The 24,579-nt window shown below is 36.7% G+C and overlaps 2 protein-coding genes across 2 annotated transcripts in view; one reads left to right on the top strand and one right to left on the bottom strand.

The window, feature by feature from the left end:
* The window catches only part of UBE2R2 (ubiquitin conjugating enzyme E2 R2), a 103,599-nt gene that overhangs the window by 74,363 nt on the left and 4,657 nt on the right, over positions 1–24,579 (bottom strand). The gene's annotated exons all lie outside the window — the stretch shown is intronic.
* On the top strand, positions 6,091–7,027 carry LOC128051996 (protein lifeguard 4-like). The gene has a single exon (XM_052644464.1). It carries the CDS (start codon positions 6,156–6,158, stop codon positions 6,870–6,872), a length of 717 nt encoding a protein of 238 aa, XP_052500424.1. The 5' UTR covers positions 6,091–6,155; the 3' UTR covers positions 6,873–7,027.

Raw genomic sequence — 24,579 nt, 5'->3', positions numbered from 1 at the left:
TTTCACTTACATCAAGTTGAAAAACAGGCAAGGCTAAATCACAGTGATGTAAATCATCAGAACAATTACTGGCTATAGGAGAATGAAGGTACTAAGTTGAAAGTGGTACAACAATGCTTTCTGGGAAACTAAAAATGTTCTCTCTATTGTTCTAGGCAGTGAATATATGAGAGAGTATACAGTGAAAGTTCATTAAGCTGTACACTTAAGATATACATACATACACACACACATATATTATACCTTTTACTGTACATGTTATGTCTCAATTGAAAACTACTAAGCAGATACCCAGAGATTACAAGACATTTGGTCAAAGTATTTAACACAAAATATACCTATCAAAAACAAATAAGAACTTGGAAGAAAACAGCCTACAAGAGAAAGCAAACTTTTAAAATATACATATTATATACTACATTGTGTGCATGCTCAGTCATGTTGAGCCTTTGCAATCCAATGGAGCCTTTGAGGCTCCTCTGTCCGTGGAATATTCCAGGCAAGAATATTGGACCGATTTGCCATTTCCTACTCCAAAAGATCTTCCCAATCCAGGGACTGAATCCAGATTTCCTGCATCTCCTACACTGGCAGGCAGATTTTTTACCACTGAACTACCTGGGAAGCCGATACATTACATTTTACACACACACACACACACAGATGCATTTTACACACACACACACACAGATGCATTTTACAAACACACACACACACACACACACACACACACACACACACACACAGTGTCCTCAGAGAGTTAGAGGAGACACTGCAACCATGACTCAACTCAAAACCAGAATGTTTTTATTTTCTAATGTTATTTTTAAAAATCAGATATCAAGACAGCTCTTAGAAATTAAAATGTACACAACAAATTCTACTCCTAAGCATTTACCCAAGAGAAATAAATAAACGCTCACTAAAAGACCTTAACATGAATGTTCATAATAACTGCTCTATTCAGAACAGCCAAGAATTGCAAGCAACTCAAGTATCTAGAAGAGAAATGGACAAACAAATTGATGTAATAAAAGTGGAGTACCACTCATCAAAAGGAACATACATGTACATATGTGAATCTCAAAAACACTATGTTGAGCAAAAAGTAGCTAAACCCAAGAATACATACCATATGATTTCATTTGTAAAAAGCTCTGGAACAGGAAAAATTAAGGGCAATGGTGACAGAAAAGAACAGTGGTTGTCTAGGATGTCTTGGGAAAAATGACTGGAAAAGAAGGGAACTTTCTGGAATAGTGGAACGTTTTATAAGTGTACTATCAGTTTAGTTCAGTTCAGTCGCTGAGTTGTGTCCGGCTCTTTGCGACCACATGAATCACAGCACGCCAGGCCTCCCTGTCCATCACCAACTGCCGGAGTCCACCCAAACCCATGTCCATCAAGTCAGTGATGCCATCCAGCCATCTCTGCCGGCCCCTTTTCCTCCTGCCCCCAATCCCTCCCACCATCAGGGTCTTTTCCAGTGAGTCAACTCGTCGCAGGAGGTGGCCAAAGTATTGGAGTTTCAGCTTCAGCATCAGTCCTTCCAATGAACACCCAGGACTGAGCTCCTTTAGGATGGACTGGTTGAACCTCCCTGCAGTCCAAGGGACTCTCAAGAGTCTTCTCCAACACCATAGTTCAAAAGCATCAATTCTTCAGCGCTCAGCTTTCTTCACAGTCCAACTCTCACATCCATACATGACCACTGGAAAAACCATAGCCTTGGCTAGACGGACCTTTGTTGGCAAAGTAATGTCTCTGCTTTTCAATATGCTATCTAGGTTGGTCATAACTTTCCTTCCAAGGAGTAAGTGTCTTTTAATTTCATGGCTGCAATCACCATCTGCAGTGATTTTGGAGCCCAAAAACACAAAGTCTGACACTGTTTCCCCATCTATTTCCCATGAAGTGATGGGACCAGATGCCATGATCTTCATTTTCTGAATGTTGAGCTTTAAGCCAACTTTTTCACTCTCCTCTTTCACTTTCATCAAGAGGCTTTTTAGTTCCTCTTCACTTTCTGCTGTAAGGGTGGTGTCATCTGCATATCTGAGGTTATTGATATTTCTCCCGGCAATCTTGATTCCAGCTTGTGCTTCTTCCAGCCCAGTGTTTCTCATGATGTACTCTGCGTTTAAGTTAAATAAGCAGGATGACAATATGCAGCCTTGACGTACTCCTTTTCCTATTGGAACCAATCTGTTGTTCCATGTCCAGTTCTAACTGTTGCTTCCTGAGCTGCATACAGGTTTCTCAAGAGGCAGGTCAGGTGGTCTGGTATTCCCATCTCTTTCAGAATCTTCCACAGTTTATTGTGATCCACACAGTCAAAGGCTTTGGCATAGTCAATAAAGCAGAAATAGATGTTTTTCTGGCACTCTCTTGCTTTTTCAATGATCCAGCGGATGTTGGCAATTTGATCTCTGGTTCCTCTGCCTTTTCTAAAGCCAGCTTGAACATCTGGAAGTTTACGGTTCATGTATTGCTGACGCCTAGTGGCTAAATGGGGTATATATGTTTTTGAAAACTAATCAAATCACACACTTGAAATTGGCGCATTTTGCTGCATGTAAATTTTACTCAAAAAAATCAGACAAAACATAAAAAGTTCCATAGAAGGGATGAAAGATGAAGATGAGATAAAAAGTAGTAAAAACAAAAAGAAACTGAAAAAAACAGAGAAAAAGACTTTTTAAATTAAAAAAGTAAGCCAGGCAATCCAATATCCAGATAATTGGTGCTTCCAAAAGAGAATAGCAAAAATTAATAGTAGAAAATATCATTTAAATAATTCAAGAAAAATGTCCAACTCTGAAGAACATGAGTTTCTAGACTTCATGTACCTATAGTACATTCTGAAATTTCAGAACACTGGAAACACAAAGAAAACAGTTTACATACAACAGACAGGACTTAGAATGGCTTTGAATTTCAAACAGCACTTCTAGAACCAAGAAAATAATGGCTTCAAAATTCTAAAGCTATGTGATTCTCAATCTAGAATTCTTTACCCTGTCAAGCAATATAAGTGTAAAGTTAGAGGAGTTCAAAAAAAACTTACCTGCTATACATATTTCCTCAAAAATCTACTCAAGGATATGATAAACCAAAACAAGAGAATCAACCAAAGAAGACAGAAGATAAAGGAAAGCACTCCAACACAGGTAGAAGGAGCCTCCATAAAGTACCCAGAACAATTGTCAAGAGGGTGATCTCAGGTAACAGCTGTGAACTAGGTATAGAAAAAGCAACCATGCAGAATGAAGTTCAGAGTTCTCCAGGAGACTCAAGGGAAGGTAAAATGATGCAGTCACTTTGAAAGACAGTCTGGCAATGCTCCAAAAGGTAAAACATAGTTACCATATGATCTAGTAATCTGACTCCTAGGTATACATCCAAGAGAAATGAATTTAAGTCCACACAAAACTTGTACACAGTCACAGAAACATTATTCATAACAGTCAAAAGGTGGAAACAATCCAAATGTTCATCGACATATGAATGGATAAACAAAATGTGCCATGTCTATATAATGCAATATTATTCAGCAATAAAAAGGAATGAAATACTGATACAACATGGATAAACCTTGAAAAATTATGCTAAGTGAAAGAAGTCACTCTCAAAAGATCACATATTATATACTGGATAATTCCATTTACATGAAATGTTCAGAATAGACATATCTATACAGACAGAAGACTGATGACTGCTTAAGTTAGAAGAGGGTGAGGGGAAATGGAATGTGACTGCTAATAGATAAGAGATTTTCTTGGATAATCATTTTTAGAATATAGATAAAAATATGTATTTTAAAAATGACTATAATAATGGCTGCTGCCGCTAAGTCGCTTCAGTCATGTCCGACTCTGTGCAATCCCATAGACGGTAGCCCACCAGGCTCCCCCATCCCTGGGATTCTCCAGGCAAGTACACTGCAGCGGGTTGCCATTTCCTCCTCCAATGCAGCAAAGTGAAAAGTGAAAGTGAAGTTGCTCAGTTGTGCCTGACTCTTCGCGACCCCATGGACTGCAGCCTACCAGGCTCCTCCGTCCATGGGATTTTCCAAGCAAGAGTACTGGAGTGGGGTGCCACTGCCTTCTCCGATAATAATGGCTACACAAGTCTAAATATATTAAAACCACTAAATTATACAAATTGGTGAATTATATGATAATGTGAATTATATTGCAACGAAGCTATTATTAAAAGTTCTTAGTAGTAAGTAGAAAACTAAGGAGAAAAAAATTAACTACATGGAAAACAAAATATTACATGAGAAATTAAAAATATATAATTATACCTTAAGATGGTAAGCACTGAAAATCATGTAATTATGACATAACTTTACTGGGAGACTGGAGATATCTATGTGCATGTATGTATCAAAGTATGTACATGTATGCTGGAGGGAGAAAGAAGGACGTGGAGGGAAAATAATGAAATCCTTATCTTCCATGGGGAGCTATCATATATAATGAATAAAATTTAAAAAGCAAAAACTAGTGGCAATTCCCTGGTGGTACAATAGTTAAGACTCTACATATTCACTGCCAAGGGCCCAAGTCGATCCCTGGTCAATGAATTAAGATCCTATAAATCATGTGATGCAGCCAAAAAATAGTGTTTATAAATAAAACACAAAAATCAATGGTATTAAGCAATGAACTACACACTTTTGTTAAATGGTCAAAACTGAAAAATTTCATGTTATGTATACTTTACCACAACTTTTAAAATAAATAGAAAGAAAAACCTCTAGATTATAATATTTTTACCTTGCACATATATTAACTTATAAAGTGAAAAGTAACATTCAAAACAGTGTAGCTAACACTAGTAGCAGGTAACACTGGGTGCTTTTTATACAGCGGGCACATTCTATGTACTTCTACATGTACTAACATACAGCATTTAATTCTCACAGTATCCTTAACAGAGTAGATGCCACACTTTCCTCCATTTTACAGATGAAACAAAGACAAACAGGATAAATAATCTGCCCAATATCATAATCATAGACCCTGAAGTGGAACCTAGCTCTCCAACTCCAGAGCTCACATTTTTAACCACTATCCTATACTGCCTCTCTGTTCTTCAACATTAAGAATGAGATTTAGGACTTTCCTGGTGGTACAGTGGATAAGAATCCATCTGCCAAGGGAACGGGTTCAATCTCTGGTCTGGGAAGATCCCACATGCCACGGACCAACTAAGACTGTGGACCACAACTGTTGAAGCCCATATGCATAGAGCTTGTGCTCCCCAACAAGAGAAGCCACCGTGATGAGAAGCTGAAGCACCACAAGGAAGAGTAGCCCCTGCCTGCTGCAACTAGAGAAAGCCTTCCCACAGCAACAAAGACCTAAGGAAACCAAACCTAAATAAACAAAAGAATGAGATTTAGCACAAAACTCAAAGGATCACTAAAATACATAATGCCTACTCTCTTTACTCCAATGAGAAATAATATTAGTTTTTTTCCAGTGGCAACCTTGAAGCTATACTAAAGTTGCTTGCAGACTCTAAAATCATAACCCATAAAAAAAAACAACCAACAAATTAGCTACAATGAACAGCACTTTAAAAGATCTTACCACAAACCTTTGCAACAGAAAAAAAAAAATCAACTTTTACTCACTGCCTTCTACTTGATTAACCCCAGGAACACATACACTAAAGAATAACACTCTTTAGCTCTCCAGTAAGATGCTCTTCCATGGATCCTCATGGTTAGCTCCATCCCATCCTTATGATTTTACTCCAAGTCACCTTCATCTTTCTTCAGAGAGGTCTAAAATGTGACACACAAAGATTTTTTTATAACCTCTTCCCAACTTCAGACTCTCCCTCGCCACTTCACCCTTTTTTTCACTAGAGAACTTACCACTTCTAAGATGTCACATACTTTTTTGTTCATTGCCTGTCTCTCCCATGAAGTAGTAAATTTTTGGTTTTGATTCACTGTATCCTCAGCATCAACAAAAGTGCCTGACACAGAGTAAGTGCTCAATAAATCTTTGATGATGAAACTACCAATAAAAACAACAAACTTTAAAATAAATGTTCTCGAAGTGGCCTGGAGGCCGTTGTGGTGGCGTCGTTAACTTAGCTCCGCGGGGGGCTTGGGGGGGGGTTGCTGTGCGGACATGGCGGACCTTGACCCCCGCTACCCCTGCTCCTCCATCGAGGACGACTTCAACTATGGCAGCTGCGTGGCCTCCGCCAGCGTGCACATCCGAATGGCCTTTCTAAGAAAAGTCTACAGCATCCTTTCTCTGCAAGTTCTCTTAACTACTGTGACATCGGCGATTTTTTTATACTTTGATTCTATACGGACATTTGTGCATGGAAGTCCTGCCTTAATTTTGGTGTTGACCCTTGGATCCTTGGGTTTGATTTTAGCCTTGACTGTAAACAGACATAAGCATCCCCTTAACCTATACCTGCTTTTTGGATTTACACTGTTGGAATCTCTGACTGTGGCCTTCGTTGTTACCTTCTATGATGTGTATGTTGTCCTGCAAGCTTTCATACTGACTTGTGCAGTATTTCTTGGTTTGACTGTATATACTTTACAGTCTAAGAGAGATTTCAGCAAATTTGGAGCAGGACTGTTTGCTGGTTTGTGGATTTTGTGTTTGTCAGGAATCTTGAGGTTGTTTTTTTACAGTGAGACAGTGGAGTTGGTCTTGGCTGCTGGGGGAGCCCTTCTTTTCTGCGGATTCATCATCTATGACACACACTCACTGATGCAGAGGCTGTCACCTGAAGAGTATGTATTAGCTGCCATCAACCTCTACTTGGATATCATCAATCTCTTCTTGCACCTGTTACGGGTTTTGGAAGCAGTTAATAAAAAGTGATTGAAAGCAGTATATAGAAACTGATTCATTAAGTAATAAAGTTTGAGATATAATTGTTAAATACTTTTAAGATCTTATTTGTATGCTGTGTATTATAAAGTATAAATCTCCTTTGACTAGATTTTAATCTTATTTAGAAAGGAAAAAGTATGAAAGATAAATTACAGGGAATTATTCAGTATTACAATAAAATTATATTAAAATGTTAATTACATTTCATTACAGTATGATGCATTAAAAATTAAAAGTGTGCTTAAGTCAGGTATTTTGACATAAAAGTTAATGTTCTTAGTTTTTAAAGTACAGGTTTCATTTAAAAATTATAGCAGTATACCAGTGACCAATATAACTTTAGCAAATTCCTGACAGCATTCATTTGCTATTCATTCATAACAAAGTACCACCGATTGCATGGATTAAACAGAAATTTATTTTCTAAAGTTTTGGAGGTTGGAAGTGTGAGGTCAAGGTAGGGTTGATTTCTTCTGAGGTCTCTCTCTTGCCTGAATGATGGTCATCTCCATGTGTCTTTACATGGACTTCTCTCTGTACTTGTCTGTATTCAGATTTCCTCTTCTTGTAAGGATACCAGTCATACTGGACTAGGGCTCACCCTAATGACTTCATTTTACTTTAATGACCTCAATAAAGATTCTGTCTCCAAATACAGTCACATTCTGAGGTACCAGGAATTGGGACTTTGCACTGGTCGTAAATGTTTGCATTCACTAAAAAATTTGTTGAACCCTAATGCCCCCTGGGATGCTATGAGGAGGTAGGGCTTTGGGGATGTGCTTAGGTCATGAGGATGGAGTTCTCACAAGTGGGATTAGTGCTCTTTTTATAAGAGAGCCCACAGACACCCCTTACCCTTTCTGCTACATGAGCTAATGATGAAAAGACAGTCTGTGAACCAGGAAGAGGACCTTTAAACTAGACACTAAATATGCCTGCACCTTGATCTTGGACTTCACAGCCTTTAGAACTGTGAGAAGTAAATTTTTGTTGTTTATAAACCACCCAGTCTCTATAGTGTTTTGTTTTGGCTGCCCAAATAGATTCAGACAGACTTTATTATCTGAATTTTCAGCGGGTACAACTCAGCCTGTAACACTCACTAAGCATTGTTTCCCAGCTACTAAACTGAAATAAACTAGTAGTATATGGATACAGCCTTTGCTGAGTTTTAGATGTAAATTTGACTCCCATCACTATCAATTAATTATTGACTATCCAGTTGCATAATGCTATACTCAAGTTAACATAGCATCGTAGGTAAGAGAATCTAGATTGGAATTCTTACTGTGTAATCAACTGGTGATTTGACCTTTGGCACGTTACTTATCCTTCCTTCCTTAGGTCTTTACCTCATCTTTATAATAGGAAAAACATCACCTTCTTAATTGATTGTTGTAAGGATTAAGTGAGATGAGTATGTCATATAAACTAAGTGTTTATTAATGTCAGCTGCTGTTATTATTGTTATTGTCGGTCCAAAGGGAGAATGTACTGAATTGTGACTAAAGATAATAAATAAGCAAATGCAGATAATGACATTTTAAAAATGTAAAATAAAATAAAATAAAATAAAATAAATGTTCTCCATAGTTCCAATACTAACAGTTTTAATTATATATGAGAAAGAACATATTGATGGTTTACTTAGGCCCCCAAATTCTTCCATAAGTGATTAAGAATTACCTAAGAAGCTAAAATATTCAGTTTAGCAATACTTTCTACCCATGTTCCCATTTACTAAGGAGATGTATTCAGTTCAGTTCAGTTCAGTCGCTCAGTCGTATCCAACTCTTTGCAACCCCATGAATTGCAGCACGCCAGGCCTCCCTGTCCATCACCATCTCCCAGAGTTCACTCAGACTCATGTCCATCAAGTCAGTGATGCCATCCAGCCATCTCATCCTCAGTCGTCCCCTTTTCCTCCTGCCCCCAATCCCTCCCAGCATCAGAGTGTTTTCCAATGAGTCAGCCCTTCGCATGAGGTGGCCAAAGTACTGGAGTTTCAGCTTTAGCATCAGTCCTTCCAAAGAACACCTAGGACTGATCTCCTTTAGAATGGACTGGTTGGATCTCCTTGCAGTCCAAGGCACTCTCAAGAGTCTTCTCCAACACCACAGTTCAAAAGCATCAATTCTTCGGCGCTCAGCCTTCTTCACAGTCCAACTCGCACATCCATACATGACCACTGGAAAAACCATAGCCTTGACTAGACAGACCTTTGTTGGCAAAGTAATGTCTCTGCTTTTGAATATGCTATCTAGGTTGGTCATAACTTTCCTTCCAAGGAGTAAGCATCTTTTAATTTCATGGCTGCAATCACCATCTGCAGTGATTTTGGAGCCCAAAAAATAGTCTGACACTGTTTCCACTGTTTCCTCATCTATTTCCCATGAAGTGATGGGACCAGATGCCATGATCTTAGTTTTCTGAATGTTGAGCTTTAAGCCAACTAGATGTATTACTGACTCAAAAATATATTAGATATGCTATGAAACAACTTCTGTATCTGAACAAAAATCAAAACTGTCAACTACTCATTAAAAACATACATAATATTGTAAATTAACTATACTTCTATTTTTTAAAATCATACAAAAAAATCACTGGAATAAAATTATGCAAGCTATTAACAATAATTCCAAAGCTTAAGAAAACTTTACAATTTCACAGGTGTGTCTTTCACAGTAGGAGGGGAAAATAGTATTTGGCAATTAGAGAGAAGCCACATAATAATAATTTTAAAGTATTCTCTTTTTTTCTGGCTAATAAAGAATTTATAGATACAGTACCTTTGGAACATAAATGCATTCTACCCACAAACTAAAGCAAAACACAGAATCATACTGAATCTCAGAACAGGACAGGAACCTTGCTTTACATTAGAATCACCTGGAGATGCCCACCAGCGTCCCTGGTCCCTTCTCAAAAGACTGATTCTAGGGACTTTCCTGAAGGTTCAATGGTTAACATTCCATGGTTCCACTGCAGGGGATGGGTTCAATTCTGGTTGAGATTCTGCATGCCAGAAGACATAGCCAAATAAAAAAAGATTCTGATTCTACCAAACAGTGTGAGGATAGAGACAAGCATCTTTATTTCTAAAAGTTTCTAACATGATTCTAAAGCAGCTTAATCATTCATCCAGATCATTAACATCCTCTTAGAACACTGTCCTTCAGAGTCATCCAATATGCATTTGACTACCCCCAGAGACAAAAAATTCACCACCTTCTCAAATACTGAATTCTAATGGAAAGCACTAAATTTGGGGAATCTTACAGTAAAATATCATCTGCCTCCCTTTACTTTTTTTCCTCCTCCAGTTTCTATGTAATTGGTTATTAAACTGAAAGTTGTTAGTATTCCCTACCAATACTACTCAGGCATTGGCTATCACTCAGGAAAGAAAATTAAAATCTAAATACACTTCAGCAACTTGTATCAAACTAATTTTTGTGAATATTAAATTTGTAACAGATATCTTTAGATGTGAACACATTTGATCCATAAAATCTATTCTTAGGAATTTATCCTAAAGATACAACTAACTGTATTTACAGTATTTTGTGCCAAAACTGAATATTGGTTGCAATGGACTAAATTTATGTTGCCCCCAAAACCCATGCTGAAATCCTAACCCCAAATGTGATGATATTAGGAAACAAGGTCTTTGAGCGCAGAATCTTCGTGAATGGTACCACCCTTAAAATAAGGAAACCCAGAGAGCTCTCTAGACCTTTTCTTACCATACTTATTGTACCATATACAGTCAATCTACAACCTGGAAGAGAGACCTCACCAGAACCTGACCATGATGGCAACCTGATCTCAGAGTTCAAGCCTTCAGAAGTGAGAGAAATATATTTCTGCTGTTTATAAGCTACTCAGATATGGCACTCTTATTTGTAACAAAGTAATTTTTGCATCCTTTTTAAACGAAGGTACTTTTAATTCTTTAAAATTTTTACTGTATCTTATTTTTTCACCCTTACTGAGGTATAATAGGCAAATAAAATTATGATTAAATGTATAATTTTTTATATTTTAAATTATATCTAGCAGTATTCATTTTCTCAGCACACACTATTATAAGTTTTAGCATGTACACAGATACCTGTAAAAACCACCATAAACAGAATACAAAACACTTCCAATATTCACAAAGAATTCCCTCTACCTCTTTGTAGTTAAACCTCTTACCTCCATCCCTAAACCCTGGTAACCAATGATCTGTTCTCTATGCCTATAGCTTTGTTTTTTTAAGAATATCATGTAAACAGGGCCATATAGATTATAATTTTATGGAACTGCTATTATGCCATTGATACTTCTCTGTATTACTGGTATGTCAACAGTTGATCCCTTTTAATTGCTAAATAGCATTCCATAGTATAGATGTATCAGTTTGTTTATCCATTATCCATTTACCCACTGAAGGACACTTACGTTGTTTCCAGTTTGGGGTAATTAGGAATAGTGCTGCTATAAACATACACACACATATTTTAGTGTAAACAGTAAGTTTATATTGCCCTAGGGGTTGGGGGCAGGAGGAGAAGGGGATGACAGAGGATGAGATGGCTGGATGGCATCACTGACTTGATGGACATGAGTCTGAGTGAACTCCAGGAGTTGGTGATGGACAGGGAGGTCTGGAGTGCTGCGATTCATGGGGTCGCAAAGAGTTGGACACGACTGAGCGACTGGACTGAACTGAACTGAAGACGTAATCCCTAGAAGTGGGCTTGTTGAAACCCATGTTAACTGTATACTTTGCAACAAACTGACAGATTTACCCAGAGTTTGCATTCTCACCAGAGTTTCAGTTAATCCTCATCCTCAGCAATATTCAGTATTGTCAGTATAATATTTCTATTATTTTAGCCATTCTAAAAGATATGCATGATTCCCAGAGATCAAATTGCCAACATGTGTTGGATCACTGAAAAAACAAGAGAGATTCAAAAAAACATCTACTTCTGCTTTATTGACTAGGCCAAAGCCTTTGACTGTGTGGATCACAACAAACTGTAGAAAATTCTTCAAGAGACAGGAATACCAGACTACCTTACCTGCCTCCTGAGAAATCTGTATGCAGGTCAAGAAGCAACAGTTAGAACTGAACATGGAACAACAGACTGGTTCCAAACTGGGAAAGGAGTACATCAAGGCTGTATATTTTCACCTTGCTTATTTAACTTCTATGCAGAGTACATCATGTGAAATGCCAGGCTGGATGAAGCACAAGCTGGAATCAAGATTGCCGGGAGAAATATCAATAACCTCAGATACACAGATGACACCACTCCTATGGCAGAAAGCAAAGAACTAAAGAGCCTCTTGATGAAAATAAAAAGAGGAGAGTGAAAAAGTTGGCTTTAAAACTTAACATTCAGAAAACTAAGATCACGGCATCTGGTCCCATCACTTCATGGCAAATAGATGGGGAAACAATGGCAACAGTGACAGACTTTATTTTTTTTGGCGGGGGCGGGGGGGTGCTCCAAAATTACTGCAGATGGTGACTGCAGTCATGAAATTAAAAGACACTTGCTCCTTGGAAGAAAAGCTATGACAAATCTAGACAGCATATTAAAAAGTAGAGACATGACTGTCAACAAAGGTCTGACTAGTCAAAGCTATGGTTTTTCCAGTAGTCATGTATGGATGTGCGAGTTGGACTATAAAAGAAAGCTGAGTGCTGAAGAATTGATGCTTTTGAACTGTGGTGTTGAAGAAGACTCTTGAGAGTCCCTTGGACTGCAAGGAGATCCAACCAATTAATCCAAAAGGAAAGCAACCCTGAATATTCATTGGCAGGACGGATGCTAAAGCTGAAGCTCCAATACTTTGGCCACCCGATGCAAAGAACTGACTCATTGGAAAAGACCCTGATCCTGGGAAAGATTGAAGGCAGGAGAAGAGGGTGACAGAGGATCATCACCGACTTGATGGACATGAGTTTGCACAAGCTCCAGCAGTTGGTGAAGGATAGGGAAGCCTGGCGTGCTGCAGTCCATGAGGTCTCAAAGAGTCGGACACGACTGAGCAACTAAACTGAACTGATGGCTCCCCTGGTGGCTCAGTGGTAAAGAATCCGTCTGCCAATGTGGGAGACACAGGTTTAATCCCTGATCTGGGAAGATCCTATTTGCCTCAGGCAACTAACCCCACGCACCACAACTACTGAGCCTGCAAACCACAACTACTGAGCCTGCAAACCACAACTACTGAAGCCCATGCTCCACAATAAGAGGGGCCACTGCAATGAGAAGCCTGTGCACTGCAAGTGAAGAGGAGGCCCCACTTGCCGCAACTAGAGAAAAGCCTGCATAGCAGCAGAGACCCAGTGCAGTCAATTAAAAAGTAAATAAAAGGTATGTAAATGGTACCTCACTGTGGCATAATAACTAAAGATGAACATCTTTATGTGCTTACAAGCCATCCAAACATCTCTGAACTATCTGTTCAAATCTTTCATCCATTTTAAAAATTGGGATGCTGGTTCTTTAGGGGTTCTCCCCGACTATGTTGAGCTTTGAAAGCTCTTCATAAATTATGGTTAAGTCCTTTCTCAGACATGTGGTTTGTAAATATATTCTCCCAGTTCATAGTGTCCTTCACAGAAAAGTTTTAAATTTTGATGAAGTTCACTTCATCAATTTTTTCTTTCATGGATCATGCTTTTGGTACCGTATCTAAGAGCTCCTTGCCAATCCAAGGTCAAGAAGACTTTCCAATGCTCTCTTCTAAGAGTTTTACTACTTTATGTTTTACATTTAGGTTTATGATCCATCTTGAGTTAATTTTTGTATAAGATATGTTGGATAGGTTGAGGCTCACTATACATATGGATACTCAGTTTTCTAACATCATATATTTGAAAAGACTATCCTTTCTCCATGGAAATATGTTTGCACCTCTGTCAAAAAATCACTTGACTATATCCAAGTAAGTCTATTTCTGGGCTCTCTATTCTGTGCCTTTGGTCAATACACCACACTGTCTTGATAAGTGTAGCTTTACATAACATCTTAAAATTGGACAATGACTCTTTCAATTCATTCTTTTTTCAAAACTGTTTTGGCTATATAGTTCTTTTTCAAAATTGTTTTGGCTATTCTAGTTCCTTTAACCTTTCTATATATAATTGTTTAAAACTAAAGCCATAATAGCTACCTCTTAAATGGTTTATTTGCCCCCTAGAAAACTGGCAATTTTTACTGTTGCCTTTTATCTTGTCAAAACTAGTTCAAAATATAACATGTAGGCATCCAGAACTTTCGACCCAATATATCCAGTACTAGGAAACTTATGTGGAAAACCCAAATATAGATATAAAAATGTGTTCAACATAGTCTTGTTTAGAAACCAAATCTCCAGGTCCAACAAAAGGGGAAAGGTTAAATAAAAACTAGCTGAGGAAATGGTCAAAACATGTTGCTTTTAAAAAATGGATACACAGTATCCAACTTTTTAGATGAAATATAGTATATTTCAGAAAAAATATATATTAAAGTATTTTTGGATAGCATCATTATAAGTGACTTTTTTCTTCACAGTTTAAAGAACTTTAAAAACTTTCTACCATGAACACATGTTGACTTATAACTGGAGATAATACTGAGTTTAAAAAATGGTTATTGCCACTTACACAGAAAAATCCAAGCACCTCTGTATCACCCTGTACATTATTAGTATCAAGCTTGTTCATAACATGAATAACCCACATGACAAGTTAAGAGAGTTTAAACTATAAATTCTTCTCTGCTGTCACAACAGTTACAACACAATTTTCTCTATGCTTGACTCCATGTTTAACTTTGCACAGAATTCTAAATATGTTAATTACATTATTAATAAATGACACACAAATATTTGCAACATGCAATACATCTGACCAGTGACTAACTTCCTTTACACAAACAGCTTTTATCTATTAAAAAAAGAAAAATAGGCAAAGGACAAATATAGATAACTTGCATAAATATTACAAATGGCCAGTGATGTGAAAGTAAGTTAGATTTCACTCATGATTAAAAGAAACAACCATCATAAAGACCGATTTATCATGACTGTAAACTTCATATTTGACAATCCCTATGTTACACTACAGAATATAAATTAATATTTTTGAAGGGTAATTTGACTATCTTGTAAAATTTAAATACATAAACCCTTTAACTCAGCAAATGCACTCAAAAAAGTAGATGTACGAAAAAATGCCCCTTTCAGCTTCACTTATCAAGAGTAAAAAGCTGAAAATAATTGATTTTTCATCAATAGGGGAATAAAAAAAGTACTTCCTTAACAACTGGAATATTGTACAGCAGTTACAAATTATAAGATAATTCATAAATAATGGAAAGATCTCCAAGATAAAGTTTTTTTTTTAAAAGATGCAGAAAAATACTTGTAGTCTAACTACATTCATAGTTTTAAAATGCTTAGATGTGCCTGTAGATAAATGGAATATTTCTGGAGGATTACATTCAAACAGTTAAGTAATTTTCAGGGGCAAGACTTTCTTACTGCTTGTTTTTCTAGACTGATTTTAAGAAAAATTATTAAATCAACACCCTCAGTAATATCCCTCATTACATCTTTTGGGCTTCCCTGGTAGTTCAGCTGGTAAACAATCCGCCTGCAATGCAGGAGACCCTGGTTCGATTCCTGGGTTGGGAAGATCCCCTGGAGAAGGCAATGGCAACCCAGTCCAGTATCCTTACCCGGAAAATCCCATGGACAGAGGAACCTGGTGCACTACGGTCCATGAGGTCACAAACAGTCAGACACAACTGAACAACTAACTCAAACACATTACATCTTTTAATGTTAGGAAATATATATCCCTATATAGCACCTACATGATAGATTAATCTATCATGAACTTATTATTTTCCCCTAGCAAACCTACTATACTAAATTTAAGTGGCTCCATGTTGAAGCTGAGATATGACAAGGTCCTACATGAGGTGGTTTATGAATTAAACTAGGTTAAGAAATAATGTGGAAAAATTAGGTAGCTAACTAGATTTGGTGCTGGAGAAGACTCTTGAAAGTCCCTTGGACAGCAAGGAGATCCAGTCAGTCAATCCTAAAGGAAATCAATCCTGAATATCCATTGGAAGGACCGATGCTCAAGCTGAAGCTCCAATACTTTGGCCACCTGATGCAAAGAGCTGACTCATTGGAAAAGACTCTGATACTAAGAAAGACTGAGAGCAGGAGAAGCGGGCAACAGAGGATGAGTTGGTTGGATGGTATCATGAATCTACAGACATGAGTTTGAACAAACTCCAGGAGATAATGAAGGACAGGGAAGCCTGGCCTGCTGCAATCCATGTGGTCACAAAGAGTCCAACAGGACTTAGCAACTAAACAACAACTAGATTTGGGGCCAGAGCTTACCATAATTACTTTATAACAAATGTATGGTGACCTCCAGTTAGAAACATGGTAACTTTCCTTTACTTTTAGTACTATAAAAGTATCTTTAGTTTGGAATAAAATATAATCATCAGTCCAGTTTCAAAGTCTTAAAACTGAAGACAGGAGTTCAGCAGTTAAATATATTCAACTGCAAACAAACAATTTTTGGAGAGAGAACAAGCGTTTGTGCAGATATAGAGAAACTAGAATCTTCTTTCTACTACTGGGAATGTATTTTGGAAAACAGTCTAGCAGTTCCTCAAATAGTTACACACAGAGTTATCAGATGACCTAGTAATTCTATTCCTAGGTAAATACTCAAGAGAAATGAAAACATATGTCCACAGTGAAACTTGTACACAAATGTTCATATCAGCATTATTTATAATAGCCAAATAGTGGAAAACAACCCAAATGCTCATCAACAGATGAATGGATAAATAAAAGGTCCACACAATGGAAGATTATTTAATAATGAAAAGGAATGAAGTACTGATACATGCCACAACATATATGAACTTTGAAAACATGGTAAGTGAAAGGCCATATATTAAATGATTACATTTATATGAAATACAAATCTACACATTTAGAGATGAGGCAAATTTACAGTCCCAGAAAGTAGACAAGTTGCCTAGAGTGTGGGAGAAATGAGAAGTGACTGCTGATGGGTATGGGGTTTCATTTTGGAGTGAAAATGTTCTAAAATTGTGGTAATGGTTTTGTACATTTAAATGGGTAAATTGTATTGCATATGTTATATCTCAATAAAGTTTTTTTTTTTAAAGTAAGAAGAGAAATCAATTACAGTCTTAAGAGGCACATCACCAAAAGCAACAGGGGGTCTTGATTCAAATGAACTTACAAGTGTATCTATGACACAACTGGGAGAATATGAACACTGGATATCAGATAACATTAAGGAATTATTATTTATTCAATAAGTATAAGAACAATATAATTATTTTTTAAAAAAGATTCCTTATCTTTTAGGGACTCCAGTATTTAGGGGTGAAAGGACATGTCTGGAATTTACTTTAAAATAATCTAATTGGAAAGAGTAGGAATTAACAGGAGAGAACCCAAGAGGTCATTCATAGTGAATTGGGTCTTAAAGATATAAATTAGAGTTCAAGGACTAAAGAGGGCATGAGAAGAAATGAAAAAGACAGGTAACAGCTTAAGAAATGGCACTGTCAAAGACCACCTATGGGGCAAGAACAGAAAACACAGAAAAGTAAGGAACAACCAGATCATGAAGAGTCTTATATGCCATACAAGGAATTTTTATTTAATTTTATGTAAGACGGACTGCTTCCCCCCCCACCTTGGTGGGGACAGGTCAGATTAGAGGTTTAGACAGGTTACTCTGATGGCATTATAGATTGAAGGGGCACAAAACAGAGTAAAGAGGCTACTGTCATAGTCCAGGGGAGTGACAACTCAATGGGAACTCATATGGTGGGAGCAGAAATAAAGATTAGAGGCTAAAACCTGAGACATGAGATACTAAAAATAATTGCATATGCAGAAAGAGGAAGCAGAGACCATCTGAACTGATTTCTAGCATGTAGGCTTGTGCAACTAGATAGACAATGTCCAACATGCAGGAAAGTGAACATAGAAGAGGATTAAGGAAAAAGGTAGAGTTCAGGTTAGTGTTTAGTGTAAAAGGACATACTGGTGGAAATGTGTTAATAGCCAGGCAAAACCTCAAGAGAGGCTAATTAGAAAATACAGACGTAAAAATCTTTAGGACATATTTGGTAGCTGGAACAATAACCAAGGAGAGCTTGTTACAACTGACACAACACAGAAATTTAACCTGGGCAAATTTAATTTGGGCAAACTCCAGGAGATCGTGAGAGACAGGAGGCCTGGCATGCTGCAGCTCACGAGGTCGCAAAGAGTCAGACACAACTTGGCAACTGAACAACACTCCCTACTCCACCTTGTTAAAAATTAATTATTTTAAAGTGTTTATGTAAACAGAATGATCAAGATGTGTTAATTTTATATTTAGACTATATATTGAAGGCAGGAGGAGAAGAGGACAACAGAGGATGAGATGGTTGGATGGCATCACTGACTTGATGGATGCGCAAGCTCCAGGAGTTGGTAAGAGACAGGGAAGCCTGGCATGCTGCAGTCCATGGGGTCACAAAGAGTCAGACACGACTGAGTGACTGAACTGAACTATACAGATACAGATATAGGAGAAAGAAGAACATATACACATTTGGCTAAAAGTCATCAAAATTATTCTTTAACACATTGCACACATGCAGCATTATTTTCAAAGAACAGCTATGAAAATGTACTTTTCTAATTATTCTGATTCCTTTAATGTATCAAGAACATTTAAAATATTCATAACATTTACAATCAATATTTAAAAATCCTCCACTGTATAAAAAATTCTGCACTTCTAGTCTGCTTTTAAAATATCTTATCGAACTTCCCTGGTGGCGACTAGATTCTTCCCTGGTGGAGAATCTATCTGCCTGCCAATACAGGGGACATGGGTTCAATCCCTGGTCTGGGAAAATTCCACATGCCATGGGGCAACTAAGCCCATGCACCACAGCTACCGAGCCCATGTGCTGCAGCTAATGAAGCCCGAGTGCCTAGAGCCTGTGCTCCACAATGAGAAGCCCAAGCACCACAATGAAGAGTAGTCCCCAATCATACTGCTATTACAGAAAGCCCATGCAAAGCAACAAAGACCCAGCACAGCCAAATATAAAAAATAGTAAGTAAATAATAAATAAAACTTTTTAATGATTCAAAAAAATAATAAAAGATCTTATGTCTTCAGATATTCTTTAAAAAGGCTAAAACAACTGGATTTAATTATTTTGTTTTATTCAGTAGATTTCCAAATGAAGTTAAGCAATCTTTATCTTCATGGGACTACAAAAGTCAAAGTTGCTATTTCTAGCCAGTTTTCCCAATGCCTCTCGTTATTACCGCTCCAAAAATTCTTAACCTCTCTTAAATAAGTTTTCTAACACTTAAATTATAAGAGGAGCCCTTTACAAAGATCCTAATTTCCTATATTACTATAACCAAGATTTCAGTCTTAATTAATTTTTAGCTAACCTTCAGTCACTAAGAAAATTAGATTTAACTGAGGCAACCCAGCAACTACAGAAAAATGTCATTGATGGAAAAATCCAAATAAAATCAAAGTTCTCCAAAAGGGGAAAGCACAACTAGAGGAACTAAGCAGTCCAAATACTGAGCCACTAGTCTTACCACTATATTCAAGACACGGGATTAATCACCTAAGATCTATGAAGAAACTCAGGTAGCAGTTATTTCTTGAAACTGCCCAGAGAACTGGGCAGGGGGACAACTGTCATTCTTCAAAGACGTGGCCTCGCCAAGAGATCGAGTATTACTCTTTCAACTCCTGTGCCCGATGCTAGGGAATGTCAAAGACTGGAGTAAGATCTAGTCATTTCTTAAGAAGCCCATAATCTAATGATTTATTTAGACTCTCACACTACTAGGTTTGGACACAATAGAGAAAAAAATTTTAAGCTAAAAATATCTTCTTAGTATAATACATGACCTCAAGTAACTTTTTCAGTTTTACCACTTACACTTTCAGTTTTACATCATTTTTATTTAAAGAAACTCTCTGTACATTACTTATTCAACAATTTATCACTGAAAAAAAAACTTTTTAAAAATGGTTATATAAAAAACATAGTAACTCATCAAATCCAAACTCAGGAAGTGCACTCCCCTTAAAACCCTTTTAACATAAGATTCCTTAGATACTATCTAAATTCTACAGAATTTCCATATCTTCAGTTTAAGACGTCTTTTTTTTTGTCTAGCTATTTTTCCTTCATTCTTAGAGTAAATGTTGAAACATGATTAACAAAGTGAAAGAACTCAGGGTAAAAATCCTGAGGACAGTTACTGTATATTTTTTCCCTTTGAGTTTTATTGAAGTACAGTTGATTTACAATGTTGTATTAATTTCTGCTGTACAGCAAAGTGACTCAGTTATATGCATATATATTCTTTTTCATGTTCTTTTCCATTATGGCTTATTATAGTACATTCAATAGTTCCCTATATTATCCAGTAGGACCTTCTTGGGGTTTTTTCCGTTCTTTTAATTTTAGGGAAGTTGTGGAAGTTTTCCACAAGGATTAGCTTATATTGTTCCTTTCCCTATTTAGCCAATGGGAGAAAGAGCAGTTATGTGACAAAACCAAGATGAGCCTTAAGTAATAAGGTTTTTTGTTTGTTTTAAACTCAACTACCACAGAACTCAAATGAGCTTTGTCCCCTTCAAAGCAAACACCTCAGAAGGTTGGCTATATATCCACTCCAACAGTGCTAGACTGCCACTGTTCAAAACTCTTTTTTGAGAACTGCCCTCAGAAATCTATTGTACAACTTCTTAATGTCCTTATTAGCGGCAAACCTTTGCTCCTTGTGGACCTTGTTTTTAATGTCCAAAGGTGATTCAGATTCAACTTGGTAAAGGAGGAAAATAATCTGAGTAATACTATATTTTAGCCAAAAACAAATGTGTGGCTTCCCTCATTGCTCAGTAGTAAAAAATCTGCTTGCCAATGCAGCACATGGGGTCAGTCAATAGCCAATCCAGGAAGATCCTGCATGCCACAGGGCAACTAAGCCTGTGTACCACAACTGTTGAGTGTTATGCTCTAGGGTGTGGAATCCACAACTACTGGGCCTATGTACCACAAATCCTGAAGACTGAGCGCCCTAGAGCATGTGCTCAACAAGAGACACCACCACAGTGAGAAGTTTGTGCACCACAACTAGAGAAAACCCCACATAGCTATGAAGAGCCAGTATAGTCAAAAATAAAATAAATTTTTAAAAAAATCAAATATGAATGTGAAGTATTACAGAAATTTTACCTGTGCCTCTACCAACAATTTCAAGTTTCAAATCATATAAAGGATATTTTTTTGAATAACGAAACTTTTTTGTTTCGCCACATATAGTATGAAGTATGATTTCCAGTAAACTTAAAAATCTGTATTCTAAGCTTTAAATCACTCTTCTATAAAGAATCACTAAATATTGTCCAATTTTTTGTGACTTTGCCAATATTATCTTATAAATGGTTATTTTCAATGAGATAATAAACATTCAATGTTTACAATCTGAATTACTATGTATGCTACTAAGTGAGTCACATAATCCAAATTATTTCAAGGGATTTATCCCTCAAATTAACCATCAGCTGTCCATGCAGCAAATATAGCAAACCAGATAACTAAATAACTGTGAAATCTGATTTCCCTGGTGGCTTAGACGGTAAAGCGTCTGCCTACAATGCAGGAGACCCAGGTTCAATCCCCTGGATCAAGAAGATCCTCTGGAGAAGGAAATGGCAACCCACTCCAGTATTCTGGCCTGGAAAATCCCCTGGACTGAGGAGACTGGTTGGCTACAGTCCATGGGGTCTCAAAGAGTCGGACAGGACTGAGGGACTTCACCTTCACTTTCTTTGTGAAATCTGAAAATCCAAATACACATAGACTGAAACTATGGCAATGATCTCAAGATGCTATAAAATGCATGAATATATGGCTTCCTCTGATGATTAATTTTTTAACATCTTATTTTGGAATAGTTACAGATTGACAACATATATTTGAAAAGATTCACAACATATATTTGAATAGTACACAGAAATCTATTTTTCACTGAATTTCCCCCAAGAGGCTGCATCTTACATAATTATAGTCCCATATTAGAACTAGGAATTTGACACTGGTACAATATATAAGTGCAGTTCTGCATCATTTTATGGCCTGCGTAGATCTGTGTAAGTACCAACACAATTAAGATATAGAACAATTCCATCCACAAAGATCTTATGCTCCTCCTTCATAGTCACATCCACCGCGTTCCCATAACCCAAACATCTCTAATCCCTCCTCCCTCACCCCCCCCACCCCTCTGCACTCACTGGTTTGTTTTAATCTTTATACTTTTGACATTTTAAGAATGTTAAACAAGTGGGACCATGTAACCTTTCAGATTGACTTTTTCACTCAGTGTAATCTTTATTCAAATTATTATGTATATCAATAATTAAAAAAAAAAGATGCTGTAATAGAGATAAGGAATACAAGGTAAAACTCAACTGAAAAAAACAATAAATTCTCAACTTTACACTGCTCAAGTTTCTTATGACGTTTAAATATACTTGGAAAAGTACTGACATTATTTTAAAAGCATAAAGCAACACTGTATTAAGAAATTTAACTTCCTCTATGATCCAGTATGACTTCAAAGATGTTTACTATCATCTCTAATCCCAAAAGTAGCTTTTTAGATTTATATTTCTGAACTCTAGCTCTAGCACCATCCCACTCTTCCCATAATGAAAAAGTTGCTATCAAAGGAGTTAATTTGCTAAAAAAAAAAAAAAAAAAAAAATCCTTCTGTAATATGACTTGTCACTCTCTAATCCAAGTGGTCCAAGAACAACATCAAAATCCAATTCTTCAGTCAATTTAAGATTTATAAGCAGAAGTCGTAATAATCTCCCTGAAATTTGAAGGAACAAATTACCCTTGTGACCTTGAAACTTGTACAATTTAAAATAAAAAGTTCCTTTTCAAATGTTCGCAAAATTTCATTTATTTATTTACTTTTTGACTACACCATGTAGCATGTAGGATCTTAGATCCCCAACCTGGGATCAAATCCGCAATCTCCTGCAGAGCAAGTAGAGTCTTAACCACTGGACCACTAAAAGTCCCGTTCATAAATTTTATTTTCTTAAAGCTCCATTTCTGTACCTTCAAACATCATCAAAAATGATAAAAGATCTCATCAAGAGAATACACAGGCTTTAGAACCAAGCAGTCTGATAATCCATCTTGATATTACAACTTCCTAGCTGAGGACCCCAGGCAAGTTAAATAAGTTCTGTGATTGTTTCTCTATATAAACGTGAGAGTAATAGCAGCACACCTCACAGGAGAATTGTATGAACTATTCTATATAAAGTACATGGCACATAGTAAGTACTCAATAAACGTTAGCTACTAACATCTACATTACTGTAATAAGGATGGTAGCGTGTATTTGCAATTAGACATGACATTCAGAGTTTTGCATGTTTTCAATTACCCTGCCAACAAGTTTACAACAGTAACTTACTGTGTTGTAACAAAAACATATTTAATTTGTTATTAAAACAAATCAACTAAAGGTGCTTAAAGTGGATATTCACTTTCTATGTTAAATACATATCCCCAAATTTGAATATTCCAATTCTTTTTTTTCCCCCTAATATTCTAATTCCCATATGGAGGAAAATTTATGTAAAATCAAACCTTAGCAATCCAAACTAAAATTTTCTCTTCAGTTAAGTATTTATCATCCCATAATTTCAGAATCAATTCATTTAAAGATACTTAAGCATAAACTCAATAATAATTTCTCACTGAACGAAGCTGAAATGAATTAATTCTGTGCTGACAAAACACTTTCAAAGAGGTTCAGCTTAGTCTTATTCAGATATATATGTAGCTGTATATGATGAAACGTCCAAAAGAATTTCAGGAACATGAAAGAATTAAAAAGTTTAAATGTGACCCTTCAGCAAGATAGGAGTTCTGTTGTCTTAAATCCTGAATTTATAACTCTGTTTTCCCAAACTATATTAGCAGAGGTGGGCCAATTTCTTAGATAATCTCTTTTATTTCACCTGTCTCCAACAGACAGATTCTTCTGGAACCTTACTTAGTCTAGGACCACTAAAACTGTTTTAAAAATGGAGCAGAATATTTAATCACGACAGACTGTGGTTATGTTGGCCAATGCACTAACTGGCCTTAAAACTTTGATTTTAACTACCATTACAGTTCTGTCAGTAACACCTACCCCTCACATTTCTGCACAAAGACTTTTATGAAGATTATTCATAAAAGTTCTAAGGTTATCAATGTCCTAATACTTTCCCTTACTATCTGAAAGGCAGTGACACTTCCTATAGTGCTTTGCCTTTGGCGTGTGTTCAGTAATTATTGTTGACTAACACAAATCTCTGAAAAAGAGGAATCAACATGCAGCAAAAAAGTACTAAGGAAACAAATCATTCAAAAAGAAATGATTCTTATTGATCAAATTTAAGACACTGATGCTGGCATTTAAAAAAATTTTATCAGATGATTTCAATGCAAGGGTCTCTCACAGCTAGGTCACAAGTGCCACCTAGCTGATGCCAATTCTAAGAATT

Source organism: Budorcas taxicolor, chromosome 8 (genome assembly GCF_023091745.1).
Source record: "Budorcas taxicolor isolate Tak-1 chromosome 8, Takin1.1, whole genome shotgun sequence".
Classification (NCBI taxonomy): domain Eukaryota; kingdom Metazoa; phylum Chordata; class Mammalia; order Artiodactyla; family Bovidae; genus Budorcas; species Budorcas taxicolor.
Note: the sequence above shows the minus strand (reverse complement) of the source record. Positions and strands in the feature narration are given on the sequence as shown.

Bases quoted from the DNA above. Each gene is read 5' to 3' on its own strand.
- LOC128051996 (XM_052644464.1), top strand. From the start codon at position 6,156: ATGGCGGACCTTGACCCCCGCTACCCCTGCTCCTCCATCGAGGACGAC.